Source organism: Lipomyces doorenjongii (assembly GCF_038497915.1).
Source record: "Lipomyces doorenjongii strain NRRL Y-27504 unplaced genomic scaffold V1508scaffold_23, whole genome shotgun sequence".
Taxonomy (NCBI): domain Eukaryota; kingdom Fungi; phylum Ascomycota; class Lipomycetes; order Lipomycetales; family Lipomycetaceae; genus Lipomyces; species Lipomyces doorenjongii.
The window spans coordinates 142,309-168,807 of record NW_027118090.1 but is presented as its reverse complement, the minus strand read 5'-3'; the positions used below and the strand labels follow the sequence as shown (position 1 = coordinate 168,807).

General features: G+C 48.0%; 9 protein-coding genes across 9 annotated transcripts; 4 read left to right on the top strand and 5 right to left on the bottom strand.

The window, feature by feature from the left end:
* Window positions 1–266: 266 nt before the first annotated feature.
* On the top strand, window positions 267–1,092 carry V1508DRAFT_417145 (uncharacterized protein). Its single transcript, XM_066940305.1, has 3 exons — window positions 267–445; window positions 499–678; window positions 739–1,092. Exons 1-3 carry the CDS (start codon window positions 405–407, stop codon window positions 908–910), a joined length of 393 nt encoding a protein of 130 aa, XP_066795954.1. The 5' UTR covers window positions 267–404; the 3' UTR covers window positions 911–1,092.
* V1508DRAFT_417144 (uncharacterized protein) lies at window positions 982–2,263 on the bottom strand. Its single transcript, XM_066940304.1, has one exon. It carries the CDS (start codon window positions 2,188–2,190, stop codon window positions 1,171–1,173), a length of 1,020 nt encoding a protein of 339 aa, XP_066795953.1. The 5' UTR covers window positions 2,191–2,263; the 3' UTR covers window positions 982–1,170.
* Window positions 2,264–2,384: 121 nt separating this feature from the next.
* V1508DRAFT_455726 (uncharacterized protein) lies at window positions 2,385–4,072 on the top strand. Its single transcript, XM_066942624.1, has 4 exons — window positions 2,385–2,761; window positions 2,815–3,549; window positions 3,610–3,725; window positions 3,776–4,072. Exons 1-4 carry the CDS (start codon window positions 2,486–2,488, stop codon window positions 3,954–3,956), a joined length of 1,308 nt encoding a protein of 435 aa, XP_066795952.1. The 5' UTR covers window positions 2,385–2,485; the 3' UTR covers window positions 3,957–4,072.
* Window positions 4,073–4,150: 78 nt separating this feature from the next.
* V1508DRAFT_432509 (eukaryotic translation initiation factor eIF2A-domain-containing protein) lies at window positions 4,151–6,164 on the bottom strand (the record flags this gene model as incomplete). The annotated part of the gene is made up of 4 exons (XM_066941952.1): window positions 4,151–5,618; window positions 5,672–5,962; window positions 6,015–6,084; window positions 6,140–6,164. 4 exons carry the CDS (start codon window positions 6,162–6,164, stop codon window positions 4,151–4,153), a joined length of 1,854 nt encoding a protein of 617 aa, XP_066795951.1.
* A 2,150-nt stretch (window positions 6,165–8,314) lies between these two features.
* On the bottom strand, window positions 8,315–10,314 carry V1508DRAFT_404247 (HORMA domain-containing protein; the record flags this gene model as incomplete). The annotated part of the gene is made up of 3 exons (XM_066938613.1): window positions 8,315–9,214; window positions 9,270–10,122; window positions 10,175–10,314. The coding sequence occupies 3 exons, from the start codon at window positions 10,312–10,314 to the stop codon at window positions 8,315–8,317; spliced, it is 1,893 nt and encodes a 630-aa protein (XP_066795950.1).
* A 1,960-nt stretch (window positions 10,315–12,274) lies between these two features.
* Window positions 12,275–18,183, top strand: V1508DRAFT_354394 (1,3-beta-glucan synthase component-domain-containing protein; the record flags this gene model as incomplete). The annotated part of the gene is made up of 4 exons (XM_066936912.1): window positions 12,275–12,596; window positions 12,646–14,870; window positions 14,925–18,036; window positions 18,092–18,183. The coding sequence occupies 4 exons, from the start codon at window positions 12,275–12,277 to the stop codon at window positions 18,181–18,183; spliced, it is 5,751 nt and encodes a 1,916-aa protein (XP_066795949.1).
* A 1,053-nt stretch (window positions 18,184–19,236) lies between these two features.
* On the top strand, window positions 19,237–21,347 carry V1508DRAFT_417124 (ATP-NAD kinase-like domain-containing protein). The gene is made up of 4 exons (XM_066940303.1): window positions 19,237–19,676; window positions 19,735–19,791; window positions 19,851–20,390; window positions 20,440–21,347. Exons 1-4 carry the CDS (start codon window positions 19,580–19,582, stop codon window positions 21,222–21,224), a joined length of 1,479 nt encoding a protein of 492 aa, XP_066795948.1. The 5' UTR covers window positions 19,237–19,579; the 3' UTR covers window positions 21,225–21,347.
* Window positions 21,348–21,395: 48 nt separating this feature from the next.
* On the bottom strand, window positions 21,396–24,823 carry V1508DRAFT_120762 (uncharacterized protein). Its single transcript, XM_066935922.1, has 4 exons — window positions 23,901–24,823; window positions 23,610–23,851; window positions 22,307–23,558; window positions 21,396–22,254 (listed from the first exon to the last, which is right to left on the bottom strand). The coding sequence occupies exons 1-4, from the start codon at window positions 24,609–24,611 to the stop codon at window positions 21,568–21,570; spliced, it is 2,892 nt and encodes a 963-aa protein (XP_066795947.1). The 5' UTR covers window positions 24,612–24,823; the 3' UTR covers window positions 21,396–21,567.
* A 1,048-nt stretch (window positions 24,824–25,871) lies between these two features.
* Window positions 25,872–26,482, bottom strand: V1508DRAFT_417120 (uncharacterized protein). The gene has a single exon (XM_066940302.1). It carries the CDS (start codon window positions 26,389–26,391, stop codon window positions 26,005–26,007), a length of 387 nt encoding a protein of 128 aa, XP_066795946.1. The 5' UTR covers window positions 26,392–26,482; the 3' UTR covers window positions 25,872–26,004.
* Between the last annotated feature and the right edge of the window lie 17 nt (window positions 26,483–26,499).

Sequence of the window (26,499 nt, the reverse complement as noted above, 5' to 3'; positions counted from 1 at the left end):
ATTTATCACATCAACGGTTCTCGCAATTACTGATCGCTCGCGCATAGCTGCTCTCACACCGGGTTTCGAGAGTACTAGAGACGAAGTTCGAACCATTGTCGGCGCTCGACACAGAGACGCTATCGAATTCATTGAGCTATGCTGTGTTTCCGCAACCACGAGTATGAAATAAATGCCTTCGAATGAACAAGTCGTCGATAATTCAGGATTGTGAACAACCAAATCTAGAAGTATAGGTTGACCGACTCCAGCTTCAAAAACTTTAAACTTTTGAGTGGGCTTTGGAAGTTGGCTTGAGTCTCGGATCGGATCTTGGGCGCGGCTCATCTCAACCTCCCAACGCTCGTCGCCGAATTTTTTTTGTCGAGAATTAATCCACGACAATTACAATCAGAAATACAATTATGGGATCTATCAGAAGATCAAAAACAAAGCGGAGGACGCGGTACTTATTATTTCTTTGTCATCGTGCAGTCCTGTGACTAATGTAGCTTAAAGCGACCTCGACCAAGTTCACCAAGACCTCTCTTCCAAAGCATCAGTACAAAAACTCTCAAACCAGCCGCTGGACGAAAGTAAGCCTGGTCTGGGCCAATACTACTGTATCGAGTGTGCCAAGTATTTTGAGACCGACTTCGCAAAGACCGTTCATCGACGGGGGAAAAACCATAAACGACGGTATGTCTATTTTCCCTGACTTTTCGTGTGGAGAGCAGTTTCCTGATCTGTGATGGATAGAGTCCGCATGCTCAAAGAGCAACCGTACTCGCAGGCCGAGGCAGACGCTGGGTCAGGTCTTGGCGTTGAGAAGTATATGAAGTTCGTACAGACTTACGAGCAGGCCAAAAAGGAGAAGGATAAAGATGCCCAGGAAAAGCAGAAAATGGAGAGCGAAATGGTAATCGAGTAATTTTATATTATCGCAAGAAATGATCATATCAAATGGAGTGGCGTTTGTTTGGATCTTCGGTATAATACATGGGTAGGAGAACGAGAAAGTTTAGCTGTATAGATGTCTACAAGAATATAAAACATGTTGTAACTCAAATGGCGCATTTACAGTCGAATTCAATACACGCCGCCAAATACAACCAAAAACCATAATAATACAGTACCATATAATGAATCCCTCTTGTCTTCCAATAACCTGACTATATACAATATGATCTATTAACTGATCTCCTGGAACCGTGCGTGTCCTGTACTCTCCGAATGTGACTGCGCCTGTCTCTCCCCTTTGAAGACCGATCCGCATATTTCGCACTTGATCGAAAAGCCAGCAGTATCAGTAAAGTAATGCTTTTTCCGGAGCAACGCAACAAGATCATCGGCGGCTGTCAGGACTTGCTGTCCAGCAGCGTCGTCGCCAAACACAGTCTGATCGAATTCGTACGTGGCCTCCACCCCTTCTGGAGCAAGTGCAACCGCGTCGTAATGAATTCCGCTGTACACGACGATAATAAAAGTCGGCCGATTCGGATTAAACGAGTCTACTCGTCCCGTGGCAACATCAATAGAGCATATCGTGATATCAAAGTGCTTCGCGAGAATAGCAATCTCGATAGCACCACCCCATGAATTTGATCTGCTTATCCACTTGCAGTATTCCTCGCGCGGTTTTCCAAGCACAACATCGGGATACTCGACCGGATCCTCCAGAATAGCAGTAGCAACTAGCGAGCGCAGTTCATGCATCGTATCCAGATTCCGTAGCAGAGCGTATCCGATGGCGCGAAAGAGGCATGAGTTGTCGTCGTCCATAACCCGCAATACAACAACGTTGTCTGGCCCACAAGGGACCTCCGGAGGCCGCGTACTGTCATCCGTCTTCTGCTGCATAAACTCATTCCCTGGTTTCGACGTGTCCAGCGCTGGAGCTGGTGAACTGGTTGGTAATGACGTTCCGAACCCTGCAACCAGGTTCCTGACCTCGTCCGGCAGTTCGACTGCACTGCTGACCGTACTAACGATAAGTTGATCACCGGATCTCACGCCCAGTTCCATAATCTTTGCACTCTTGTTTGAAAGATCGAGCGGTTTTGGCGGAAACCCGCTCCTGAGCTGCACGTCGATTGCATTCCTCAGCTCGCTTATCAACCTGACTTCATTGAGCAGATCCGTCACGACAGCATCGTCACTCAGGGTCACAAGTTGACTGGCCGAGGACGGTAATCGTAGTTTTAGCTTCATATCTTCGAATAAACCAGTCAAAATGACTCTAATGCGTCAGATGTGGAGATGTGGTTGTCTTGTCTGACGGATCATTCAGATGGTAAGTTCCCGACTGTTGGCGGCCGGCAACGCTAACCTTTAGGGGTTCACATCACGTGATTCACGGGTTGAACTGCGGCGTTCTTTGACCTTTGGTGCCTCGTTGGTGATTACGTAGGCTCGTCTCATAATTTAAATATTAGAGCAACCGTCTTTTTCGTGGTTCACCGCACTGTGCGTTGGTATAAAGAAGGAGAATAAAAGACAGATAGAGATGCCATCGAGTGGTTCCCCGGTGTCTCCGCGCTCGATAGCAGAGCTTTCTGCTGCTGCAAACGAATATGACTTCGATCCAGCTGTTCATCTGCGGTATTGGATCCGGTCTGCGAGCGCCATATTACGACAGGCGCGTGTGTACGATGACGAAGATGCGTATGATGAGGCGTATATTTTGTATTTGAGATATGCGCAACTGGTATTGAATCGCCTGCACACTCATCCAGAGGCAAAGACGGCACCAGAGCGGACGCAATTAGTGTCGCTGTCGAAGGTAGGTGTGGTTGTTTGCGGGATATCTTATTCCTGTACTAAGCACGAGTCTAGAAAGTAACGCCGATATTGTCCCGATTGCAGGAATTGAAGCCGATAATTGAGAAATTGAATGCGGTTTACGAAGAGAGTCAGCATCAGCTTGCTCAGCGACGTGACGAGCTTGCCAAATTACGAAAGGGCACGGAAATTGATCAAATGGATACCGACTCGACAGATGTAATCGACAATGTGGATTACTCTCTTGATATGCGTGGACTTGGTGCTGCGGATCATCCAGAATTGTTAATGCTACAACAGCAGCCACAACTGTCATTTACGCGAGAAGCGGAACCAGATATTGCTCCGCATCATCAATATTCATATCCTTCACTACCATCGCGTGACATCGGGAATCCGCCTTCGATATCGTCTGTGCTACCGCCTGAGAAGCCACAAAAGCTTCCTTCATATGAGTATGCCGCAGAATCACCCGCAATAGTATCACTACCGAGCAAGAGCATTGAGCACAAATCGATAGCAAGAACAGAAGGTGGTGCGCCGCTGCGCACAGTATTTTTACCGTCAGAACTGCGTACATCTTTCCTGGAAATTGCGCTGCCGAATACCCGAAACAAATTGGAGACATGTGGAATTCTGTGTGGGATCCTGAACCGCAATGCTTTCTTTATCACGCATTTGGTGATTCCTGAACAGGAGTCCACGAGTGACACATGTGCCACGAAAGATGAAGAGGGATTATTCAATTTTTTGGATGAGAACGATTTGTTTACGTTAGGATGGATCCATGTAAGTTTGGTTGCTATTTGATCACATGTGATCCCCGGACGGGAACTTATGTCTCATTAGACGCATCCTACGCAGACATGCTTTTTGTCATCTGTGGATTTGCATACGCAGAATTCATACCAGTTAATGCTCACAGAGTCCATTGCGATTGTGTGCGCACCTATGCATGAGCCATCGTAAGTCCAGCTCGATCTTCTTTAACTATTGTGACGCTAATATGTTACAGATGGGGCGTCTTCCGACTGACTGATCCGCCTGGCATTAAAACCATCACAAATTGTCGTCAACCGGGAACATTTCACCCGCATTCGCAAAACAACATATACACCAACGCCAAGTTGCCTGCTGGACATGTATTTATTCGCGACGGCCTTCCTTTCAAAATCGTTGATCTGCGTAATAAGTGATGCATAAGGATTACGGAGTGTTTGGTTGTTATCTTAATATTGTATTATATAGTGTTTGCATTGGATGTCCGGTTATGCTCTTAATTAATATACAGTTCATCGTACGAATGAGAAGCAAAAAACCAATGCATCATTGCCATCTAAAAACATAACACACAAAGGTACAATACAAAATTGATACATCCAAAACCCGACTACTTTTCTTTCCAACCCAATGCAGCCAATTCACTCCGCACCGACGCCTCAGTCTTTATTTTAGTTTCTTGTGTATCCTCCAACTTTTCACCCTTGTCCAGTCGCACTTTTAAGTCTTCGATTGCACGTAACTTCTTCATCAGACCACGGTACTTCTTCTCATCCTGCGGATTCTTGAAGGTAATTCCGTTCTTCGTGATGCCGAGACCAGGCGGTGGCGGTGGAGGTGTTGAAGTGCCATTAGTAGCAACTGGCTCCTTAACGTTCTCGGACACAGCCGCAGCTTCAGTAGATTCCCTAGCTTTCTTAGCCTCGCGCTTCTTCTTGTTGCGTAAAGCCGTCTTGGACAACCCCTCCTCGCCGGTAGCATCATCCTCCTTCGAGGCAGCGCCAGGTACTGTTCGCATGGCTTTCACGCGCTGTTGAGCTGCATCAACGGCGTTAACCGCGAAACCACCCTCATCCTCGCGCTTAAACAGCAGCGGTGTAGCACTGCCTCGAGCGTGGGGCGGACGATATGCCCCGGCCGACTTCGCTGGAGTTTTTACCTCGACCGCAGTCGCAGACGCGTGCGGCTCTGGAGCAGGAGAGATGGTTGACCGCAGCGGATAGATGTCTGCGCTCTCCGGTCGCCATGAGGCAGAAAATAGTTCGTTCATTTCGCGGACAAACGCGAGTTTACCGGTCACGTGGAAAATCTTGACGCCATTGTCGACTCGCAGACGCGGAGACGTGGTCGCGAAGAGAATGTACCTGCCATCCGGACTCCATTCGCACACACTTGTATTCGACGCGTCAATGGTGGAGACTTTCTTGTACGCATTCTGTCGGTCATAGATGTCAACCTCGCCCTGCAAATTGCCGAATCCGGCGAGGATGAGGAACCGGCCATGCGGGGAGTATAAGATTGTGTTGCGTGGACCAAGTGGAAGCGTACGGATTGTCTCGCCTCGATAGTTGAAAATCATAGTTTTCGCGGGCATATATCCGTACACGACCGCGAATTCCTTCGAATCGGGACACCAAGCGACGTCGTGGATCGGACCTTCCTTGTCGAGAGTGATTCTGCTGTCGAAGTTACCAGCAATGCCGCGAAGATGCAGCGTTGATTCACCATAGTAACTCTTGCCAGTCTGATCGACTTCTGTCATCGTAAGCACAAGCAAACTAGTACCAAGATCATTCCACTTCAAAACGACACGCTCGGCCTTGAAGAGCGACTTTGTGGACAATGGTCGCACAAAGTTTGGCGCATTGTACACGTCCACGACGGCGGGCTTTCCCTTGCGCTCCGGCACGAAGATCGCAATGTAGTAGCTGTGGCCAGGGGATATTGCAAACGCAGTGCAGCCTTCGAGACGTAGTTTGTGCGATGCTGGACCGCCTAATTTCTTAGTTTCGTAGAATTGTAACTCGTTGGGGACCAATCTTGCGCAAAATTTCTCGTCGTATGTGAATTGGAAGTTGCTACATCACATTTAGTCATACATTACGCTTATGAAATGGAGAAGAATACGTACGCCATAGTTTGATTCTTTTGCACGAACTGTGATATTTTCTCACCGGTAGCAACATCCCACACCTTGAAATTATGATGCGCATTCTGGCCATCATCAAGTTTGACGGGGCGTTCGTAAGTACAGAGATAGCTTCCTTTTGGAGAGAACCCGACTTCGTACACGTTCGGCACTGGAATCGTCTGGGAAACGGCTCCGGACGTAGAGTCTATGATCTTGACATCGTCGGCAGTTGTATACGCAAAGTGTCCGCCAGATGGTGAATATGTGCAAGTTCGAAGATTTCCCGTCGGTCTATTTTACTGTTAATTGGACCGTGAAATTAAATGATCGGATCAGAACATACTGTTGGAATCCTTCAACATCCTCGTACCGGGGCGCCGCGTCCGTCAGCCCGATTAATTTCGACGTCCGGACTAGAGTTCGTTATTATTAAATTATTTGCAACAACTGACGTAAAAACGGACGTACAATAGAATTGCGGAACCGAGGCCATGTTAACAAAAAGAGGGGCAACAGCGAAAAATTAGTCAAGATGATCCACGATTGTTCAGATCTGATATAAGAACAACAACAAATTAGCACTAGAGTCCAATTGCATATACACAACGCAGCAAATGATTTGAATTAGGATGTAGACGTCGAGGGCGAATATGGGCGCGCTGCATGACTGGACGTCAAAGAAAGTCAATTGACAGACAACTACCCGGCTCAGTATGCCCACTCAACGATTCCAGATGCTGTCTGTCCAGTAGGTATGATCGCACAATCCTTATATTTATTCCCAGCCGTACTGACGAAAAATCATCGGCCGTAAGACGACGATTCAGATCACACCGTACTCTTTCATTCCCACCATATTTTCCCGCTCATTAAAAGTAGTACTTACACAACAAAACAGAACAATCAATACGATTGCTGGGGCCTTAACCAATCCTCGAAGATCAACTCTTTTAAACGACGTAGACTCGTTACCAAAAAGATCAGTGTTGTCCGGGTACTGGAGAAAGTTCAAAAACTTTTATACTCTGAACAGCCACCTCGTTGGACTCGGCACAGTCCCCGATGAAATGGGTCTTGTGCCTTGAGGGGTAAGCCTCCGAAGAGCATAAATGCACAATATTAATTGCGATACAGACATAATGTGAATTAACTTCTGCATTAAAGGCATAAATGTGGTCTTAGTGAGTCTTGTTACTCAAGACTGCTTGGCCATGGTACTTTTTATCCACAGACTTGCAACAGCAGTTGTCCCTAATAATACAACGTCAGTGTAAACTTGGAGTTCAGAAGGCTTTTCTTTCTTCGTATATATATTTCTGAACGTACTAACTCTAATGATTCTGCGACTGTACCAAATTTCTCATTCTGCTGACATCTTTGGATTCGGCAACTGATTCGGCTCTGTACTTCGGAACAGCTTCTGTCCAACCCATCTATGTCAAGAGATAAATTTAACATGGCCCACCTACTTGGAATACCACATAGTGTATCCAGCCCCTGTTTGATCATTCCAGTATTGCAATTTCTATTGCGATGCGATGCAATGTATTAATTAGAAGCGGGAGCAGAGCAGTCAAACTCCAGTCAAACTAATGTGCTTTTGTCGGGCCGCGATTCTGCTAACTATCGTAGTCTCACTATTGGATTGGAATAGCTGTAGGCATGTAGACCGATAGACACAAGAACACTATGACGCCCATAGGACAAGAAATTGGCGTTTTAAGTCCACACAAGTGGACCCTCAATTCATTTACGGACAGTTGCTGTTGATTAAGGGCTTTAAATAATTGTCAATCGTACAATAGCGCTGCATGTTCACCAAGCTAGTTTGATTTACTTATAACTTACACACTACATAGCCAATTCTATCGAGACACTTCAAATAGCGCAAAAGCATTAGAATCTCAGAGCCAACATAGCAAAACACAGAGCAATAGTAGTACGTAGAAGGAGGTTAAGCAAGGGGCAAATTCGTGTGTTTCGATGCAATTAGCAAGATACACTTGTCAGTAAAGCAAGCAATGTTTCAATACGTCGGATTCAATGGTTCCTCAACCACGCTAATTTTTCTCTTTCGTGGGATATACTCAGTCAGGTCGATAGGTGGACCAGTGATCATTGGTTCGGGAGGGAAGACTGGAATCGGACAGAGAGTTGGCGTAGATACCAACGGCGGCACAGGTCCTAATCGTTCCGGAGTAAACTCGGGCTCGACAAACGTCGTTTCCGCAGTCGTGGTGGTCATAGTCATCGTCGCATCCGGTGTACTAGTCGCCGAACTTGAAGATCGTGGCGTCGTGACTTTGGTACTGTTCTTTCGGCGCTTGCCGGTGGCCTTGACAGTCATCGATCGCGAATTTGAGGTGTTCCTTTTCGGTGGCGAAACTGGAAGGCATGGTTCGTCGCTGACGTCTGGCATGGCGGTATCCTGACCGTCTTCTGTATCGCTAGGAATCAAAGCGCGGTCTTCGTCGCAGATCAACTCCATAGCCGCGTTCAACCGTTCAGCCTAAATTGTTAGCAAAGCGTCCCTGTTCTCGTTATACCATGAATCGCTCTTCCCAGAACATACGACGACGAGGACGTTCTCCGCGGGATCGAAGTAGTTCCCTTTCATGGTATTCTTGATCGCAACTGTTTTTACTAACGACGGGATTGCGGCAGCGGAATGTTTGCGGGCGCGGTGGGCAGTGGTGGAGCTGTGGAATATGAGTACGCCTTCGCGGCGGAGAAGACGGAGGATTGGTCTGACTTCATCTGTTGTAGAGACTGTTGGACGTCGAGTGTCAATAATAAATGCCAGTAAATAACGACAAGGATAGAGATAAAAGACAAACCCAGTTCTTTGGCGAATTCAGAGAGATAATTTGGCTTCCACGGACCACTGGCGAACTGCCGTCTCGTATCGTACACGACTTTAATCGCGCATCTAAACAGTGCCAACTGCCGCAGCTTTTCTATCGTCTCGGAACTCAATCTGGCGAACTTGCAGCCGTAGCATAAAAATTGGTCAGACAAAGCTGGGTCGCGGACGTGGGAGTAGCCGTAGCAGTAGATGTGCTTCCAGGAATTGCATTTACTGCATTGCACGAGATCGAAGTTGTCATGAGTATGTGCACATTCGCAGGTTACGAGTGTTGAGGAAGGGTCGTTTTCGTCAAGGAAGGAGTTGTGGGAGCCGAGTAAATCGCGGCGGGACGACTTTGTAGATGGTGACGCGGTTGACAGGGAGAGATTTTCGACAGCTGCGGTAACGGAAGTCGGATTGCGTGAGTTGACGTGTGTGTCTGGTTTCGAACGAAGAGGCTTGCGCGGCGCAGACGAATTCTTCGTGGACGCCGGTGTGGACTTCTGAGACGATTTCGACGATTTCGATGGCTTCTTTGCTGCTGAATTAGACTGCGGCTGCTGGGCTACTTGGATAGTAGTTCCTGACTTCGATGTGGACGTTGATGCAGATACCGTCGGAGCAGCGGAGTTGGAGTGGATTTGTTGAGAAGACAGCGTCTGGGTGTCGGACTCGACTGGAACTTCAGTATCGAACTAGCTTGTTAGGGCAGGGACTTCATGAGCACTACAGATTCGGATATGGACATACCATTTGCTGAAGGGCATGTCTGGTCTGGCCCTGGGATGTTTGTGAAGCCTGCGATGCGCGGTCACGGTGCTGGTCCTGCAAGATCATTGCCCTTGTCTTTACAGTCGGCGCAATCCACTTTGGCTCCTCAATATCGACCAGAGCCTTCTCGACCCTGACTTTCTTCCTCGGTTTCGGGGTCGAACTGAGTTGACTAGACAACCCGTGCGACTGGGATAGTAGCTGCGTGTACTCTTCTCGCTCTGGCAGACTGGCGATTTTGAGCGAGACGGCATGCCAACCGGCGACCAGCGTGCCGGCGTCCTGCCTGTCGATCTCCTCGCCATCTTCTAGACTAAACTGAAGCTCCCTGTCGTCGGTTGCGTCTTTGAACCCGGGCGGCTGGTAGTCGGGAGGACAGGAGTCGTCGAAGAGGAGACGAATGGTTAGGTACCTGTCGTCGGGCAAAGGCGGTAATGTCTGCGTGAGAGTAATAAACCTGCGCATCATCTGCTGCAATGTCTTGCGCGCGTCATCGTAGGTTACACCGACAGTGATCTTTTCGCCGCGATCATCAGTGATTTCCAAGTCCGGCGCGTTATCCTCGCGGTAGGCGACATTGAAAGTATACGTCTCGGCGACGTCGGTGGGATGACGCGGGTCGAGGTATATGCCGAACAAGACAGCCTTGAGATATTTGTGTTCGAGAGCATCGAATATGCCGCGCTCGATCCAGTCAAGGAAGATGTCTGCTTGGTCGGAGAGGCCGCGCTTGAGTTTCTTGAGACGGACATAGTCACGGGGGTTCAGTGGCGTGGTGGCAGAACCTCCGATGAAGCGTTCTTCGATGTAATTGTCGTCGGAAAACAGACCGCTATTTTCTGTTAGCAATCTTCATAGTATTATGTCGATTGGAGGAAGACTACCGGAGGAAAGTGATGCAGCCAAAGGCGGCTGAGATGAACGTCTGCACAAGTTCTTGGGATTGGCGAGGCGTGGTCATGATGTCTTGCGACGTGGATGATTTCTGCAGGTGACCCTGTTCTGTGCGGAAGAGCTGGGCCATGTTGAGCGGATGTTGACGCGGATGTGTCAACTCTTCGGGTCGGTCTTAGAGCACGCGTTCCAGCGTAAACAATTAACCGGCCGGATAGGCTGTGCCGAGAGTTCCGCAAAGACTGACAGTTAATGTGGGCCAAAAGAACTCCGAAGGCTCGGAGAATTAAATAGGAATAGCGGATGTAGATCAACACGCGCAATTCGCAAGCCACTAGAATCGAGGGATGAACTTAACAGTTTAAGTGCACGATGTCAAGAGGGCCAGTAGTGGTTGAGCTATGACGTATGACCTAACCCTGTATAGCTTAAAAACCACGCGTAGGTGACGCGTCACTCTGGCTTTGCTGGGAATGTTTGCTCCCAATAATAACTGGCCCCTGCCCTCTGCTTACAAGCACTTTTAGACATCAGCCAATAATGCTTAAATTCTCCGGATTCTTCGGAAGACAGAATATGTACTACTTCTGGCAGTGCGTGCATTCGATACCGTACCATTATGTATTATTTGTATAATCACACAAGTCCAATTGCCATAACTAAGTGAGTTACATTATAATTCCACTGAGATTCCACGAAGAATTGGACCCGGGATTTTATCGTCCCGAGTCTTGGAGGCGGACTCGGATCGGATACCGACCGGAGAATTTGCATGCATGCATGCATATATTTTATTGCGTCTTGGTGGCGTAGCACAGATCGGCCGGCACTAGTCTGCGATTCGCCAGCAAGCCGCATGCAGTTGGGAACGAGACCCTTGTGCAGTGTGCTCAGCAGCGCTAGCTAAAAAGCCTGCGCAGTTGCGTTCCAGTCGCCACTTCATCCGTTAGGGTGCCTGCACAGCGCCACGCCACCCGCGTCTGTGCCCTGATCGACCGGATATTTTTTTGCAAATGCTCCGATAGGGAGTTCCCTCCAATAATACATTGTATCACGTTGTGCTGCGTATAAATATAGAAAATTTAATTTCTATTCTATAAATCACATGCAGGCGATAAGACTGCCGGAATAGGCAAACACAGACGCGCGTTTGCTGGAGCCGGCCTGATCTGGCGGTGATGGCCAGATCCTGCCTAGCGCGTTCCTGACCATGCGTCCGTGTCACAGGAACTAGGCCGGGTTCGGAATAGCCCCGTGGGGCCCTCAATTTCGATTTCACGCGTCGCGCGACTCACACGCGCAACCGGCGGCATATCCGACCATGTAATGTGCCAATTGCAACCGCACACGCCACACAATCACTCAAGATGCGTAAAGTAGCTTCGTTCCTGGGTCCTGGCCTGACTTGTTCTGGTGCAAAACACACCCACAACAGGCGGCCGGCCCACTCTAAACAGTCTCGGACTCGTATAATGTGCCCCTGTTGGGAGCACTGTTCTGGGGCCAGTGTCACTGCGGCTTTGACGTTTTCGACTTCGCGACGAATCCGCACAGAAATCCCCGAGAAAAAAAATTAGTTAGTGCGCCCCCCTGCCTATTTTTATCCTGCCTGCGACTGGCACTCTGCCATCTCGCGATTTGCTCGCAACCTCTTTTCTCTCATTCTTACTCTCACTCGCCCTCTCTCTCTCTCGCGTCTCCACTTCTGCTCTTTCTCCTGTCAGTGTCGCATCGATTCGCTTTGGTTGAAGACGACCACAGACGCATTCGTCCGCTGTGTCTGTACGTCCAATGTTTTACTTCATGCACGCAGTTCCAGACGACGCGAGTTTTATTAAATATTTCAATATTACAACTTATATTGCGTAATTATCGCAGTCGCGTTTCGGGCGCTCCCCGATTTCGTCTTTGTCTATATTGAATTCAGCTTCTTACTCCGTCGTCAATACTCGTGCTCTCGTTTGTCAATAATATGTTGCTGACGGCTTGTAGATATTCACATCTCCGACTCCGACCTCCCGTCTTTTCTACCGAGCTCTGTTGAGCATACCGTTTGCTGAGGCCCGTCCAGTTCAGTCGCGCCTGCAGGCATGGCTTCTCGTCAACAATACGACGAGCCGCATGACGGCCACCAATATCCTCAGGAGAGCCAACAATACTACGAGGATGAGTACGGCCAAGAAGCTTACGATGGCGCGCATGACAACTACGACCAATATTCCAACGGATACGACCATCCCGGTTACTCTGACGGCCAATACTACGACCCTGAGGACTCTACTTATGCTGACGCCCACTACCAGCCACACGACGGCTACTATCCCAACGATGGTCAGGGTGAATACTACGGCGAGCAGTATGCCGGTGAATATCCCGCCGAAGCATACCCGGCTAGTCCGGCCGAAATATATGGTGAGCCACCAAATTGAATCTTCCAATTTTGTATGACTGACAATTTCAGACGCCCCGGTTGCTTCTCAGGTTCCCTATGACCCTCGTAAGGGAAAGCGCCGTGGCCGTGACTCTGACGTCGACTCCGAGACCTTTTCGGATTTCACTATGAGATCCGACATGGCTCGTGCTGCCGAGATGGACTACTACGGCCGCGGCGACGAGCGATTCCAGGCTCCACCCGTCGCCGGCCGGAATCGTGCCTACAGACCCTCGTCTTCTCAAGTCTCTTTCAACGGCAACCGATCGTCAGGCGCATCGACTCCTGTGTATGGCCTCGACTACCAGAACGCTATACCCAACGGCAGTGCGATCCTGTCGCGTGAGCCTTACCCGACCTGGACCTCAGACAACCAGATCCCGTTATCTAAGGAAGAGATCGAGGACATCTTCATCGATCTTACCAATAAGTTCGGATTCCAGCGTGACTCCATGCGCAACATGTTTGATCATTTCATGGTCCTGCTTGACTCTCGCGCATCCCGGATGACTCCCAATCAGGCGCTCCTTTCGCTCCACGCTGATTACATCGGCGGCGACAATGCCAACTACAGAAAGTGGTACTTTGCCGCCCACCTCGATCTCGACGACGAAGTTGGATTCCGCAACATGAAGATTGGCAAGCACACAAAGAAGTCAAAGTCGAAGATGTTCAAGAAGAAAAACCAAAAGACTCCCCAAGTCCTCCCAGTCGACAACCCAGAGCAGACTCTCGAAGAGCTCGAAGGTGACAACAGTCTCGAGGCTGCCGAGTACCGCTGGAAGACTCGCATGAACCAAATGTCTCAGCACGACCGCACGCGCCAGATTGCGCTTTACCTGCTCTGCTGGGGGGAGGCTAACCAGGTCCGTTTCTGCCCCGAGTGCCTGTGCTTTATCTTCCGATGCGCAGATGATTACCTGCAGTCTCCAGAGTGCCAGAATCGGGTTGAGCCTGTCGAGGAGGGCGATTTCTTGAAGAACGTCATCACTCCGATTTACCTGTTCATGCGAGACCAGGGTTACGAAATCATCGACGGCAAGTATGTCCGCCGCGAACGCGACCACAACAAGGTAATTGGCTATGACGATATCAACCAACTGTTCTGGTACCCCGAAGGTATCGAGCGTATCGTCCTCGAAGACGGCAGCCGTCTCGTCGATATTCCTGCTGCAGAGCGTTACCCACATCTTCGGGAGGTTGAGTGGAAGAAGGTCTTTTTCAAGACATACAAAGAGACTCGTTCATGGTTCCACTTGGCCGTCAACTTCAATCGAATTTGGATTATCCACATTTGTGTCTTCTGGTTCTACACTGCCTTCAATTCGCCAACTCTCTACACGAAGAACTATAACCAGATGCTCAACAATCAGCCTACGGCCCAGTCTCGTTGGTCGTCTGTCGCTCTCGGTGGTGCCGTTGCTTCGCTGATCAACATTATAGCTACTCTCGCAGAGTGGGCATTTGTTCCTCGCAAGTGGGCCGGTGCTCAGCACTTGACGCGTCGTCTATTGATTCTCATTGTGTTTTTCATCGTCAACTTAGCTCCATCGGTTTATATCTTCGGTTTCATTAAATTGGACGAGTATAACAAAGGTGCCCATATTCTGGGTATTGTTCAGTTCTTCATCGCGCTCTTTACGTTCCTCTTCTTCGCAGTCGTACCGCTCGGTTCACTCTTTGGCAACTTCATGACTAAGAACAGCCGTCGTTATGTAGCGAACCAGACATTTACCGCAAGTTTCCCGAGACTGAAAGGTAACGACATGTGGATGTCCTACGGTCTATGGGTCGGTGTTTTTGCAGCCAAGTACGTCGAGTCGTACTGGTTCTTGACTCTCTCTTTCCGTGATTCAATTCGTGTCTTATCTGTGCTCACGATCGATCGTTGCGTCGGTGAGAAGTACTTTGGTGACATTCTCTGCCGTCAGCAAGCGCATATTGTCTTGATCATGATGTATGTTACCGATCTCGTGTTGTTCTTCCTTGACACGTATATGTGGTACATTATCTGGAACGCTCTCTTCTCCGTTGCTCGCTCGTTCTATCTCGGTGTCTCCATCTTGACGCCCTGGAGAAATGTCTTCTCGCGCCTGCCCAAGCGTATTTACTCCAAGGTTCTTGCAACGACAGATATGGAGGTCAAGTACAAGCCCAAGGTTTTGATTTCCCAGATCTGGAACGCCATTGTTATTTCAATGTATCGTGAGCATTTGTTGGCTATTGACCACGTCCAAAAATTGTTGTACCATCAGGTAAGTTGGAATTCAACTGTGACACAGTCATTGAGCACAACTGACGCCGAACAGGTCCCATCCGAACAAGAAGGAAAACGCACGCTCCGTGCTCCTACGTTCTTCGTCGCTCAGGAGGATCACTCGTTCAAAGCCGAGTTCTTCCCGGCTGGCTCCGAGGCTGAACGCCGTATCTCTTTCTTTGCGCAGTCGTTGTCCACTCCAATCCCTGAACCTCTTCCCGTTGATAACATGCCTACGTTCACGGTTATTGTTCCACATTATTCCGAGAAGATCTTGTTATCTTTGCGTGAGATCATTCGTGAGGATGACCAGTTCGCTCGCGTCACGCTTCTTGAGTACCTCAAGCACTTGCATCCGACCGAGTGGGACTGCTTCGTCAAGGACACCAAGATTTTAGCCGAGGAGACTGGCAACTACGACGGATCCATGAACTTTGAAAAGGATGAGGATACTGTCAAGTCGAAGATCGATGATTTGCCATTCTACTGTATTGGTTTCAAGACTGCCGCTCCCGAATACACGCTCCGTACTCGAATCTGGGCTTCACTGCGATACCAAACCTTGTACCGTACCATCTCTGGTTTCATGAACTATTCGCGTGCAATCAAGTTGCTCTACCGTGTTGAGAACCCAGAGGTCGTCCAGATGTTTGGCGGAAACACTGACAAGCTTGAGCGCGAGCTCGAGCGCATGGCTCGCAGAAAGTTTAAGTTCTTGGTGTCTATGCAGCGTTTGGCCAAGTTCAAGCCCGATGAAATGGAGAATACCGAGTTCTTACTTCGCGCGTATCCTGATCTTCAAATTGCTTATCTCGACGAGGAGCCGCCATTGAATGAAGGCGAGGAGCCCCGTATTTTCTCAGCCCTGATTGATGGACATTGTGAAATCATGGAGAACGGCAAGCGTCGACCGAAGTTCCGCGTTCAATTGTCTGGTAACCCAATCTTGGGTGACGGCAAGAGTGATAACCAGAATCATGCGCTCATTTTCTACCGTGGTGAATACATCCAGCTGATTGATGCCAATCAGGACAATTATCTTGAGGAATGTCTCAAGATCAGATCTGTTCTTGCAGAATTTGAGGAGATGACGGTTGAGAACGTAAATCCGTATACTCCCGGTGTCCACACCGAGATGACAAATCCGGTCGCAATCCTTGGTGCGCGCGAGTACATTTTCTCAGAGAATATTGGTGTACTCGGTGACGTTGCTGCCGGCAAAGAACAGACATTCGGTACATTGTTTGCTCGTACGCTTGCGCAGATTGGCGGCAAGTTGCACTACGGTCACCCTGATTTCTTGAACGCGACTTTTATGACAACTCGTGGTGGTGTGTCCAAGGCCCAGAAAGGTCTCCATTTGAACGAGGATATCTACGCCGGTATGAACGCGTTGATTCGTGGCGGTCGTATCAAGCACTGCGAGTACTATCAGTGCGGTAAGGGACGTGATCTTGGTTTTGGCTCGATTCTCAACTTCACGACAAAGATCGGTACCGGTATGGGTGAACAGATGTTGTCGCGTGAATACTACTATCTTGGAACTCAGCTTCCGCTGGATCGATTCTTGTCGTTCTACTACGCACACCCCGGATTCCATATTAACAACTTGTTCATCATCTTGTCTGTCCAGTTCTTCATGTTAGTTCTCTTGAACATTGGTTCGCTCGCTCATGAGACTATTCCATGTTACTACAACAGGAACCAGCCGATCACGGATCCTCTAGTGCCGATTGGTTGCTATAACACTACTCCTGTCGTCGACTGGGTTCAGCATTGTATTCTCTCAATTTTCATCGTTTTCTTCATCTCGTTCGTCCCGCTGGTCGTCCAGGAAATCATGGAGCGTGGCGTATGGCATGCGGCGAAGCGTCTCGCCAAACATTTCTTGTCGACATCGCCGCTCTTCGAGGTCTTTGTCTGCCAGATTTACGCGCACTCACTACTAACCGATTTGTCGTTCGGTGGTGCGAGATACATCGGTACCGGTCGTGGTTTCGCGTTCACCCGTATTCCTTTCTCGGTGTTGTACTCCCGATTTGCTGGCCCGTCAATTTACTTTGGTGCTCGGTCGTTCTTGATGCTGCTGTTCGCGACGCTGACTGTTTGGAATGCGGCATTGTTGTGGTTCTGGGTCTCGTTGTTTGCGTTTTGCGAGTCGCCGTTCTTGTATAACCCGCATCAGTTTGCGTGGACCGATTTCTTCATTGACTATCGCGACTTCATCCGCTGGTTGTCTCGCGGTAACACCAAGTGGCATAAGAACTCATGGATTGGATACTGCCGACTGATCAGAACCCGCATTACTGGATACAAGCGCAAGACTCTTGGTGATGAATCTGAGGCTTCGATCAGTGATGTCCCGCGAGCGCACTTCACGAACATTTTCTTCTCGGAGATTGTCGGACCGTTGATTGTCGCTGTCACGGCTGTGATTCCCTACTGGTATATCAACGCTCAGACGGGTGTCAAGAACGCAACTGAGGTCAATTCAGTTCTGCGCCTTGCGATTGTCGCTTTCGGACCTGTTGTTATCAACGCTGGTGTGCTTGCCGGATTATTCGGTCTTGCGTGCTGCGCAGGTCCAATCTTGTCCTTGTGCTGCAAGCAGACGTCTGCAGTTGTGGCTGCTATTGCGCATGCTATCGCTGTGATTATCCAGATTGTGTTCTTTGAAGTTATGTGGCTTTTGCAAGGATGGGAATTCAACAAGGCATTGCTTGGCGTCGTCGCCGCCATGTCAGTCCAGCGCTTTGTCTTCAAGTGTCTCACTGTCCTTGTGCTCACTCGTGAATTCAAGCACGACCACGCCAACCGCGCGTGGTGGTCCGGCAAATGGTACGGTTCTGGCATGGGATGGATGGCGTTCACGCAGCCATCGCGCGAGTACGTCTGCAAGATCGTGGAGTTGTCCATGTTCTCTTCGGATTTTATTCTTGGCCACATCTTGTTGTTTGTTCAGATGCCTGCGCTCATTGTTCCATTTGTGGATAAGTGGCACTCTATGATGCTGTTCTGGCTTCGTCCATCTCGACAGATTCGACCGCCAATTTTCTCGATGAAGCAGACGAGATTGAGAAAGCGCATGGTGCGGAAGTACGCGACGTTGTACTTTGTGCTGTTGATTGTCTTTTTGGCGCTGATCATTGCCCCGTGTGTTGCTGGTAGGTCTTTTGTCTGGAAGACTAGTAGTCGCGTGGATAGGGCTAACAGGAATAGGTAAATATATACCTGATAATTTCGCGAGTTCTTTGCCGTCGACGTTTTCTGGATTGGTGCAGCCCATTGGACAGAATCACAACGATACGTAAGTTTATTTGTACTTTTTGGTATGACTGTGTGTTGATGAGACTAGTGGTCCAAATGCGCCATCGTCAGTATTGGCGTCGTTCACGAGCGCTTCTGAAGCGGCTCGTCGATCATCATCGGCTGCGAATGCGGCGACTAGCGGCTAAAAAACGCATACCTGTCACCATTCGCACAACACACTGGCGTCCGTAGGACAGGGTAGAAACTGGTAAATAGTCGTGCATTATCGTTGTATATTTTAGTTTTCTTGTCACATTCATTCATGACGGTTATTATAAAATGTATTATGATATGAGAATGATTGGTAATGGTATGTACACTTACTCGGGTAGGAAATCATGAATGGATGCACGAGTATTCTAGACGGACGAGGAGTAAGATAAAGAACAATTTTGTTGTTTCGTGTGTTTTTTGTTCTGGTATTGTTCTTTTTTGTCATGTTAAGTTATACGAAAGTGAGTCAATGATATGAAAGTGTATTAGATGTTTTGAGTTTTTGTCTGTTATCTGTTAAGTTAATGTATATGCTTAAAATATTTCATATCGCCGTCATGTTGTTTACTGCGAAATATGTGTAATGGATAAAGAGTAGTGGAGCTGCTTCCAAAGAATATGTAGATGATAGTTTAGACAAGTAACTTTCAAACCGGACTGGTCGTCAAGTGTGGAGTGGGAAACCCCCTATCACCGTGCCTGCTGAATGCAATTGAGGGATCTTGGGTTGGTATAGTTTGGTCTGCCTGCACATTCTGATTGATGAAAAGTGTGCTGGGGCTGATTTGAGAGCGACATAATAAATTGCATTTGCACAGTTGGGAAGCGGTTAATTACTTTACTAGCGGCTCTCGTGCCTGATACGGTAATTCTGTTCTAAGAGACGTTATCATGAAGTAAAACAAGAATCGCATCTTATGTATCTTTCAACCCTAATCCGCAGAGGCATTTAAAGTCCGGGTGGCCGTCTGCCCCGTGGTCTGGTACCAGAACAAGGTTGACTGCTGGTCGACTGCTACTTCTCGCAACAACAGACGTAAAGCAATTAGTTAACGTCCTGCATTACTGCTGGTTGAGGTCTACATATATAATATCATGTATGTGCCTGTATATGATCTCTCTGTTTTGTATTCGTTAACCGTTGGTCTATCTTTGTTCAAGGCAACTCCATTCAAAAAACCTTATCGCCGCGCTAGGCTACATTCGGAGTAGCCTTTAGCCCCGTGGTTTCTGACGCGCAACCCGACCACCGCTGCAACAATTCAACAAATCCCCAGCCAGACAGCGGTCATTGTCGTGCATTATCAGCTTATTTTGCGACTGCTGGTTCTATTCCACTCGTTACACATTTAAGAATATATACTTATCTACTTGCACTTGCAAAAAGTAAAAGTTGCGCTAGACATGCCGCTGCCGGATTCGATAGTAGGATATACCCAGGCCGATAGGGTACGCGTGCGACTGCTGCTCGAGGACCGATTTCTGCTGATCGATCATGCTCGTATGTTCATCTACTATAGTAATTGAGAAGACAAGTGACTGACATTGTGCATGTCTAGAAGCGTACAGTAGCCAGCCATCCTTAGGTTGTTTCTCCTCAATTTCATGTGTGTCCGGTAAGCATCCTAAACATCGCGTCCCAGTATTTGAGTTAAGCTAACAATATCCTGGATAGCACCATCATCAGCGCGATTGCAGCAAAACTCGATAGTCTACTTCAACGTACTTTGGGCGGAACTCCTTCCGTCCACACTCCAATCCCAACTGGCAGTACTCACCATAGACTACTGTAAAGTCAAGAACGACAAGAAAGCCACACTCGACCGCGTGTCGTTTCTTATTGACGCCCAGAACGAACGCGCATGCGAAGCCTGGATCGACAATCTGTTGAAGAGATCCTACAGAAATACGATTAGGAACAAACGATTATTGGTACTGATTAACCCGTTCGGCGGACAAGGTACGGCCATGTCGCGCTATAAGAAGTACAGTTCTCCGATACTTACGGCGGCAAGGTGTCGGGTAGAGGAGATTGAGACGAAATATAGAGGGCATGCGGCGGAGATTATCGAGAATATGGAGGGACTGGAACAGAGTTATGACGCGATTGTCTGTTGCTCTGGAGATGGAATTCCTCATGAGGTTTTTAATGGACTGTCGAAGCGGACGAACGCTGCTGCTGCATTTAAGACGCCTGTGTGCCAGCTTCCGTGTGGTAAGTGTTTTTGTATATAACATTGAAGATATTTGTGCTGACAAGTCAGGGTCTGGCAATGCACTTTGTCATAATCTGGTTGGGTCGAATGATTTATCGTTTGCGACGTTAAGTGTAGTCAAAGGCATTCCAATCTCCGTTGATCTCTGCTCGCTCACACAAAACAACAAACGATATATCACATTCCTGTCACAAGCACTGGGCATGATCGCCGACTGCGATCTAGGCACTGAAAACATGCGATGGATGGGCGAATCGCGCTTCACCGTCGGTCTCATCATGCGCGTCCTGGCGGGCGCAAAGTACCCTTGCAGAGTCTCCGTCCGTATTTTACACGAATCTCGAACGCAGATAAGACAAGTATATCAGGAACACAAAAACAATCAACATACATCCACATCCGAACACACACAACTTCCCGACTTAAAATACGGCACTGTGCACGATCCGGTCCCGGAAGACTGGAAATCCATTGATAGCTCGTCCTTGGCGGTCTTCTATGTTGGCAAAATGCCATGGATGTCCTCCGACGCACTTTTCTTCCCCGCCGCACTCCCGCGTGATGGATATTTGGATATGGTCCTAATCGACTCGTCCATCCCCAAAAAAGAAATCTTCTCAATTTTACTCGGCGTCGCGGAAGGAAAACATTTCGATTCGAAGTATTTGCATTATTACAAAGTCGATGCGTACCGGATTGAACCGAAGGCGCATTCGGGATATATCAGTATCGACGGTGAGAGCTTCAGTTTCGCTCCGTTTCAGGTCGAGTTGCACGCTGGGCTCGGGACGATGCTGTCGAGAACGGGCGAGTTTCAAGCGCCTGGAATATAGAATTACATTAGGGCTGTGAATTGGTTGACGGGGAGTAGTAATGCATGTTTCTGCATACCATGTGGAGTCATCCTAATTAATTAAATTTATACTAACCAGTAATTCAAATTCGTCTTAATGAAGTGAATGTAATGTCGCGGCTTATCCAGTCAATCGTAAGACCCTGACCCAATCGCTCCCATACACACTCCAACAGCATCTTCGAATAAATTGTTTTCGATTAAATTAATACCATTCCAAACAGGTGATCAAACTAAAGCCAAGACAAAGACACCCAAGATCAAATTCCAATATACAACCGTAATTCTAAGTATACAGCTCTCATCAGATCGCCATTTGACTCTTATATTCTGCTCTTTGCGCGCTCCTCTGCACACGTGGGACAGTCCTTCGATCTCAGCTTTTCCCGAATAAAGGCTAAATGCGTGACTTTCTGAGCGACGGACTTAATCACTGTCGGAACACCGCCACCCAGCCAAACATCCTCATCTTCGCCAGGCGCGCCGTTCCTGGTCAATAATCCTCGCTCTGAGAATAAATGACCACAGGAAAACTTGATAAGGGTATCCGACGACTTGAATTGCTCCACATCATCAACTTCAAACTTCACTCCACGCGCTCGACCACAACGCAATTGCTCAGAATATCCGTCGACCTCGCCGTTGAGAATCATAGCTGCCCCGTGCGCAATTGACAATGTCAGCTCGTACTCGTGGAGAATCCGCTGTAGCGCAGGCTTTAGCCCCTCGATCTGCATGCCCTCATTAATCCGTTTAACAAGTGTGATAGGATCTATCGCCGTGCCCGCTTGCTCTAGCAATGCACGGATAAACTTGGGCTTGTCCATGCTGTAATCAAGTAAATCCGTCCATAAATCTTTGTCGTCTTGCGATTTGGCAAATGTGATGGCCTGATCGACGTCTTGCAGTCTGTTGATGGTGAGCATTAATGCTTTCTTGTTTTGGCCGGTTTTTCCGAGAAGAAACACTAGTTCGGGGATATATTCTCGCCTCTCGCAAATCTCAGATGCCTATACCGAAGTTAGCCTTACTACATCCATTAACCACATAAAAATTGCACACCTTTTCAAAATTATAGCTATTGCTCTTCTTAAGGAAATCCAATAACTTCGGCCGATCGTATTCAGCGTACAAATTAACCTGTAGATCCGCAAACCCTTGAGCTGCAAACCCATCAATCTCCTGCAAGCGCTCCAAGTACAAAAACGCCATCACCTCCATTCCAGAATTGATGACTTGTTCCACAACCTTTTCCGGTAACAGCTCCAAACGGCCCTCAACGACAAGATAAACCGCTTCTGCCGATTTCTGCCGAATCACGGAAACTGGCGCGGACTCCAACTCTTCGAAAGTCAGATTGATTGTGAGAATTTCTGGAATAGATGGAAGCATCGACAGCAACAAATGTTGATCGCGAATAAGGTCAATGGCGGCGGGGTCTTGAATATGCAGAAGATGAAGGATCGCTGCATTTGGGTTTCCGATCGAAACATATAACTTTGCGATGTTCTGTCGTAGCTTCCGATCGTCTTCCTCCTTGAGCTTGCTTTCCATTGATACGATTATACTCTTGGCGTCGTATATCTCACTTGGCCATTTATCCAGAAACTTGTACATTTGGTCCTTGTCGTTTGTTAGGTAGTAGCCGAGCACCATCTCATAAATAACACTTGACAACTCCGGCGATGAAACAGGGAGATAATTTGCGATATCGGTGACATGACCACCCGTAACGAAAACCCACGCCCATCGCTCCCATTCTTCCCTTAATGTCTTTTCAAGGTCAGATTCTTCTTCATCATTATCCGATGCGGGCGGAATCTGTGTGGCGCCAAGAACTCGTTTGAGCACTGCACCGGCTTCTCGCCAATTCTCGGCGTCAATAAGTGACTCGATCCATCGAATGCCAATATCTCTCCTGCGTGTATTGTCGACCAGAGTCTGGCTCATCTCCCATGCTGCTTCGTATTTCTTCTTTTCTATCAGCCAATCAAACCTATCATTCTCGTCGCGCTCAGTAGCAACTACACCGTCACGCGCCGACAAAACGTAAAACTTTCGGTCGAGAGTCTTCGTGCCGTTCCATACCCCGAGATGATAGTCGTTAGCGCCGAGACGCTCGTAGCCGCGAAGAGATAACTGGTCCGCTGAAAATTCTTCACCGCTTGTAGGCGACACCAGACGAATCTCTGGCGTGAGAGCCAGGGGTCTCGTAGCGTCTTCAGAGGGAGGTGGTGGAGGATTATACGTCAATATTAGAAGCGACTCATCGTCGTATCTGAGAACACCGGAAACAAGACCATCGATACTCAAACTACGTGCCAACTTAGTACTCTTTTCGGCAATATGAAATCGGATGACCTACATTGTCTCCACTTCGGATTTGCGCTCGCTGACAATCGCCACAGACGAATTGCTGAGCGCAGGCGTCGAGTCACCGGTCTTGGTGACTTTGATAATCCAGATCGCGTACGCCCAACCAACTAAGACCTTAGTTGGCGATATCCATGATATCCGTGGTCTGTATAGATCTGCCCTCGGTGCGTCTGTCGGTCGGGCTATTCTCGAGATTCGGGACCTGGTAGGCGCATGATACAAATGAATTCCCTGAGGACAATCAGATTAAATCCAATCATTCATGGACGACTAAACTCACAGAATCATTCATAGCAATAATAACGTCTCCCGTCCAGTCTGTTGCATCGATAGGACCTTCGCCGTGGAATAGAGTTGTGTCCGATTGCCGTCCCAACCAACCTTTTTCCGACATAATTAAACTGCAGGCTGTTCCGCCAGACACAAATGTTCTTGTAGTTTGAAAATTTGGGTCAAGAGAAACAGCATGCACGGGTCGCAAGAAGTCTGACGCTGAAATATCCTTCGCGTCTGTAACTGAAGCTATTACTACCCTACCATCTAAAGATGCCGAGGCAATTACTGTTCCATCGGTAGACAATGAAAGAATTGATGCTGAATGCGCACGATATGTTCGTATGGGCTTAAGGTCTGGAGTAGTGACATGTAACGTTCCACCATGCGTCGCAAAAACGAGAAACTGCTCATGTGCCAAAAAGGATGATAACGGGTCTGACGAGAACAGTGTCGGTGGAAGATCCACAATTCGCGTATACTTCAATCGTGGCTCATCTTCATCTTCATCCTCCTCGTCAGCATCATCTTCTTCATCCTCTTCGTCATCGTCATCTTCCTCTTCGACTTCGACCGCTTCTTCCTCCTCAGACGACGCCTCGTCGCTCTCCACCTCAGTATATCCGGCCTCGACCTGCACATGTCGGTCATCCTCTTCCTCCTCTGAAGATGAGCCATATGACTCATCTCTAGCAACCAATTCGTTTCTATTCGCCATTTGTCACGCTTCTATCGAATTACCTCGTGGTTTACGACGATATTGAATCTGACTTTAAAGTTGATACATGTGCAGCGGTCCGTTCGGGTCGGGAACATGGAACTCTAATTACAGGGTTAGGTTAATGTGCAACCAAAAGCATGCTTATCATCGCCTTGCACAGTATTCACTTTGCCTGACATCTTATCTACCCTGACATCACTCAGTCAATGAAAGAAAGCAAAAATTATGAAGAGTAGAGATAGCTATAAGCACTATTGAACTGGAATATGGGTTGTCGTTGTAGACCTACTTGTAGGCTGTCTAGTCTCAAGTACACCATTGGGATGACAGTCTTCACATCAAGATGGTCGTGGATTGAATGACAAGAGAGGACGTACAGGAGCTGTAGTGAGAATTTGTCCATGAATGAACTCCAAGCTGCATGAATTCTATTTGGGCACTGTGTGTTCTTGATTTGTCGACCTGTACTCGCACATCCTCTGATTCAGTTAGACCTTGGGGTTCTTTGGCAGACCCGAATCCGCAATGGATGTACGATTGGCTAGGAGCATATTGCGCAGTTCCATCTTCACGGCCCACATCTCCTTCTTGTCCGGTATGCCAAAAATTTCGTAGAGTGTTGGCGGCTGTTGTCGCATTGAGGTTTAGATAATTATGCTTCCGACACTCGGTGTGCTTTATTGTCGTTTTGCAGACAAATGCCAAACTTCAACTGGTACTATACCGTTTAACAGAAAGATGCGTTCACGTGTGGACAAGCCTTCGACCGTGCATAATAATTTAACAAGTTATCAGGTTGAGAAGTGACATATCACAATGATCTCCATGCTAACCATAATAACCAACCATGCCGCATATCAGTAGTGCAATAAGCTTAAGAGTAATTGAAGATATGTTGAACTCGGTGATTCGTAGAACAATATGTAGTACATCGCAGCGGTTCCGCAGATCACCGACATGCTGGCTGACTGAATAGTCAATTTATCATGCGACATGGAGCCATGTTGATACAGGGCATTCTCGGTCTACGAGATAGAATATGTATCCAAATGCTCAAATATGTCTCAACTGTATACAATTTATACAAATATATATCTACCTGCACATTATCGCCGATGACTCAGTCAGGTGGTCATCTTATTTGAACTTCTCGCCCTGAATTGTAGCAACAATATGCCGCGAATGTCTGTATCTTCTGAATTCGCACAGCCAAATTCCTTGCCATGTGCCCGTTGCTAGACGACCATCCTTAATTGGAATCGAGACCGAAGCGCCGATCACTAAGGTCTTGTTAGCAATGTGCAGATTTCAGGACATATTACTCCAGGTAAATTAAAACATACAGCTACTTCGAATATGCGCCGGCATATCATCGCTTCCTACACATTCACTAATTTAGCAAGGGATCCGGGAAGATCGTCACTGCACGAGACGAAATACCTTCGGCATCATGTCTATATTTCCCGCTCTCAGGCGCAATTTTCTCCAGCGCGTCCGTCATATCGAGTCGCACGTCAGAATCCCAATTCTCGTTCAATGTGAGCGCGGCAGACGTATGCTGCATAAACAAATTCAAAAGACCAATCTTGAAGTCCTTGATCTCCGGTAAACTCTGAACGACTTCATCCGTGACGAGGTAGCATCCTCGGCTGCGGCCTTGTAATGAGAACGTTTTCTGAGACCAGGTCATCAGAGATATGGTATCCTTGGTGTTCTGGAACGCTTTCAGGGACAATATCAAAGTTGCTGCAATTAATATTGCCAAAACTAGTCGCATGTAAAATATCCAGCTCACTATCTAGATACCAAGTTGGCCGGGCATGCACTGTCCGCCTTAACCTAAGGGTATTGTGTATTCAGCCGCAGCATTAAGAGGGCGCGCCTC